The sequence below is a fragment of the Coffea arabica genome, chromosome 2c (assembly GCF_036785885.1).
Source record: "Coffea arabica cultivar ET-39 chromosome 2c, Coffea Arabica ET-39 HiFi, whole genome shotgun sequence".
NCBI classification, from domain to species: Eukaryota; Viridiplantae; Streptophyta; class Magnoliopsida; order Gentianales; family Rubiaceae; genus Coffea; species Coffea arabica.
Genome location: NC_092312.1, coordinates 63286803 through 63290667, shown reverse-complemented (window position 1 = coordinate 63290667; position 3865 = coordinate 63286803). Strand labels below are relative to the sequence as shown.

Below are 3865 nucleotides of genomic sequence, written 5' to 3'. Positions count from 1 at the left end.
TTATGCATGATCAACCAACCTCCAGAGTATGGCATTTAACTTGTGTAACATAATCAATATCTGTACAGAGCCCTGAGGGATCACAGCCACGGTCTGAAGGTTGAATTAAACCGGAAAAGACACTGACAAACAGTAGGTCTCAAAGAGCTCAAGACATGTCATATATTACAATTTTCACACTACATTATTGGTTACAGTATTTGTTCATCCCCCTGTTCATTTTGGGATTGTTCCTCCAGAAACCAGCACAACCAGTATTCATTATATGGATCTGTTTGTGTGTGCTGCAACAGAGGGAGACAACAGAGAGACAGGTACAGGTAGATCACCAGCAAAAAAATTCTCCACTAAGAGGTTTTGTGCTATCCCAGACACACAATTGCAGCATCACAATGTCAATCTTCTGGATTCGTAAACATTTAACAGCCAACTCCCATCGGTACCATTGATTAAGCATTCCATCAAATTAATTGTTTGTGTTATCTCCCCATAGATTATCCCAGCCACCACTTGGAGGAGCCTTGGGTCCCTCAATATAGTTTTGGTTCCCATGGGGATTATGTGGACCTTGAAGCCCACGAGGACCAGGGGGTTGACCTTTTTTTGGCTTTGTTCGAATTCCCAATATTCTTAGAACAAATCTAGCAAGCTCCCCATATAATAACCCAGAGCGATCAAACAGCTGCAAATAAAAATAACAAGTCACTAATTAAGATTGCAACCCCAATTATTCAATCTCCAAAAACAAAAACTACCTTTAGTTAGAGACAAAAATGAGATACAAGATCACCAAATTACCTGAAGAAGAGCCGTCACAAACATGTGAAATGCCTGTGTATTTTGGTCAATTAATATTGCAACTCGTCCAAAGAAAGTTACGACGCCTTGCATCTGCAACAGTTGCAAAGAGTTAGTTATAACCTTCTTCCAAAAGTAGCAATTACATAGTAGTAAAAGGATAACAGAAATTATAACGCTTACTTCAGGACATACACAAATCAAGATGCGTTTAAAATGAATGGACAAGCTTAAAATGGCAACTGCATGAGGTAAAATCTTAATTCACACATAAAAGAGCTTGTTAATCTTTGTTGTTTGTTTTCCTGCACAGTCAAACCTGGGAACTGCGCAGTCTTTCAATCAATAATTCGACATATACCAGTTAGTTAATTAGCAAAAGTTTGCCTTGGTATGGTCAGAAACAATGCCCAGTAAGGATGCACACTTTAGTCCCCTCCCAAAGTGAAATAGCTTAATACTCCATTTCATGCAGCAGGTACTAGATGAAGAAAAACTAATTCATTTGATCCTACATCATTTCTGTAAGCGTCTGACAAAGAACCAAAGATCTATTTTGAAAAAGAAAGTCACAAGCTTCCAGGATCTGATGGTTTTACTGAAAGACAAAAAGGCAGAAAGCCTTGGAAGAACTCAATATCTGGTGCACAATTGTGATCTTCTTTAGCATGAGAGAGAGAGAGAGATCTTAGCTTACCACCCTCATTAAGGAAACCCAAAAGCTTGGTGGAGAAGGAGGAGCACCAAAGGGATTGTTAGGGTCCTGGTCACCATATGGAGCACCCATGCCACCCATGCCGCCCATGCCACCCATGCTGCCCATGCCATAACCACCACCATACATTCCCCCTCCATACATGCCACCTCCATAAAGTCCTCCATACCCTCCTCTATACATGTTGTTTCCATACAAGCCACTGCCATAAGACCCACCTAAACCACCATAAGACCCCAAACCACCATACGAATTGTGCATTCCACTCCCGTAACCAGTACTGTAATTTAAACTGGAACCATAACCTGGATGGAACAAATAGGGCAAGCAGATTTTGTCAGATACTTAAGGCTTAAATAATTTGCAAGATGACATACATTGCTAATCTGTAATCATAAACTACAGCTTATGGAGCACTAAAAGCAATAACAGTTTCTTAGTGAATCATAAAGCCACATTTTGACAATATGAACCTTAATCAACAATCCCAACTTTAGTCTTTTATTTAGCTTTTCTTAAAACACAAGTAATTACAAACACTGGAAAACCCAATTAATGTCATTAAGGAGTTTTAGAGCCAATATTTCACCTTTGAAATCTAGGAGAAGTGCTTAGAATGGCAAGCCTAGAGCTTCCTAACCCTATATGTTGCCACTAATCAATCACATAATATTAGTAAATAATCACAAAAAAATCGATCATTAGTGAATTATTTGCCAAAAATTTATTTGCTTGCATCATTAATACATTTTCAACCACCATTTTATCTCACATGCATTACATCAAAAAAGTACTACAGTATCTTCTTGAAAAAATTATCGCAAATAATCTACTATCCAAACATACTCAAAATGACACCAATGACACCAGATAATTAACCACAGCAATAGAGATTTCATAGCCCCATCAAGTAACAATATTAAAATAGAAAAACTAAACAAAAATTCAGTCAAAATCTACCTCCGTAACTTTGCTGCTGCTGCTCCCAAGGCCTAGAGGGCATAGGCCGCCCCACCGCATTTGCATTGACAGTTGAAGCACTCCTATCCGCAGTCGAAACAATCTCACCGGGCCTTGCTGTTCCAGAAGCTTCCACAACATCACTTGTGCTACCCGGTGACGGTGGCTTAAACGGCGCCGGGCCCGATGACGACCCGGCACGTTCCCACGGTTTCGCCGGAGGATTACTACCTGCTACACCACAAATTCCCACTCAAGAAGATAAAAAAAAACAAAAAAAAGGAAAATCATCTAACATTTCAAAATGATAAGCTACAGAAACACGGACAAAACTTAACCCTAATATAAAAAACTGGAAGATAAACCTAATTACAAATAAAAATCACAAATTTAGTACTTATGCAACACGATTGAAATTGGAATTGAACTGTACAGACCTGATGCTGGCGAATTGCTAACCATCGGAGAGAGAAGAGAAAACCGGGGAAGGGGTTGAGAATTTCAATCAGACTACGTTTTTGCCTGTTATATGGCTATCTTTTTGTCCCCCCACCTTTCTTTTTTGGGGAATTTCGTTCTATTTTACTATTTGGATTTTTTTATTTTTTATTTTTTGGAAAGGCAGGGGAAGATTCCTAATCGTGTTTTTTTGATATGGATGATGTGAATTTACATTTTTGGGCTTCTGTCTAGTTTTGCACATGGTAAGTGTGCGTGCCTCCACTCAAAATCGATCGGCCATGGGAGGTGGTCTTCGTCAAGGTCAACACGAGCTTGCGTTGGACTTGCAAATTGCTGGGCTGGCCCACTTGGTAAGTGGCGGATCAGTGCCAACATTGAGTCAAGTTTTTTTTTTTAATTCGTAAAACTGCAGTGTTAGGATCACCTGAAATGAAATTAATTTTTATGCAAATTTTTTTTCTAACAGCGAGCAGAGGTGGGATGGGATTTAACGAGCAGGGAAGGAAAAGAGGAAAATTGAGCCAAATATATAAATCTTGAAATCTCAATCTTAGTCATTAAATCGAAACTTTTATACAACTTGTCAAATTGACTAAATCGTAGTGTTTGTAGTTTACATGATGTTGAAAACCATTTATGATGCTAAATTCGTAATTTACAGCTTTTGAAAGATTTTGTACTTCTACTATCCATCGTGTAAAATAATTGACATGGACAATTTAATTTATTCCAACTCTGTAAGTTACCACTAATAGACATAGCTTTGTTTCCTTGATTTAGATGGAAGCATAGGTCTGGGTGATGCTATTGTCATGGTTGGGATTCACCTTAAAACTTAAACGAATTTTGATATTTGTATCATACATAGTTGAGTATGTGAGGGATGAAATGGAAAATTAAGATGGGTTGAGTGTGAAATAGAGATGGGAC

At 38.5% G+C, this 3865-nt stretch overlaps 1 protein-coding gene across 2 annotated transcripts; it reads right to left on the bottom strand.

Moving 5' to 3' along the window:
- Window positions 1–3068, bottom strand: LOC140003738 (peroxisomal membrane protein 13-like). 2 transcript variants are annotated; one of them, XM_072076079.1, is made up of 5 exons: window positions 2911–3068; window positions 2474–2704; window positions 1496–1818; window positions 799–891; window positions 1–682 (listed from the first exon to the last, which is right to left on the bottom strand). In XM_072076079.1, the coding sequence occupies exons 1-5, from the start codon at window positions 2933–2935 to the stop codon at window positions 467–469; spliced, it is 888 nt and encodes a 295-aa protein (XP_071932180.1). In that variant the 5' UTR covers window positions 2936–3068; the 3' UTR covers window positions 1–466. The 2 variants fall into 2 exon arrangements, with proteins under 2 accessions (XP_071932180.1, XP_071932179.1); XM_072076078.1 differs by having other exon boundaries at window positions 2474–2707; window positions 2911–3067.
- Between the last annotated feature and the right edge of the window lie 797 nt (window positions 3069–3865).